The sequence below is a fragment of the Penaeus monodon genome, chromosome 30, assembly GCF_015228065.2.
Source record: "Penaeus monodon isolate SGIC_2016 chromosome 30, NSTDA_Pmon_1, whole genome shotgun sequence".
NCBI classification, from domain to species: Eukaryota; Metazoa; Arthropoda; class Malacostraca; order Decapoda; family Penaeidae; genus Penaeus; species Penaeus monodon.
In genome coordinates this window covers 8,140,650-8,140,866 of record NC_051415.1, presented here as the reverse complement: position 1 = coordinate 8,140,866, position 217 = coordinate 8,140,650, and the positions used below count along the sequence as shown (strand labels likewise).

General features: G+C 51.2%; 1 protein-coding gene across 1 annotated transcript in view; it reads left to right on the top strand.

Moving 5' to 3' along the window:
* LOC119592504 (transmembrane protein 45B-like) overlaps positions 1-217 on the top strand; it is a gene marked incomplete in the record, with an annotated part of 47,260 nt that overhangs the window by 45,388 nt on the left and 1,655 nt on the right. The window contains 1 exon segment of the mRNA XM_037941352.1: positions 63-179. Within this exon segment, the coding sequence (XP_037797280.1) occupies positions 63-179 (117 nt within the window).

Sequence of the window (217 nt, the reverse complement as noted above, 5' to 3'; positions counted from 1 at the left end):
ACACGAACATACGCCAAATTACCTATTTCTCTATATATCTCCAACGGCGTTCCCATCCACAGGTCCATATGCTGCTGTTCTACGTCGTGTTGGCCTGCGCGGTGTCCACAGCCTTGGAGATGTGCTACAAGAACAACGTCTTGCCGGCTCTCTGTCGGAGCTACTTCACGCTTCTGCAGGTCAAGATGTTCAGCGTTGAGCTGGCTACCTATTCAGT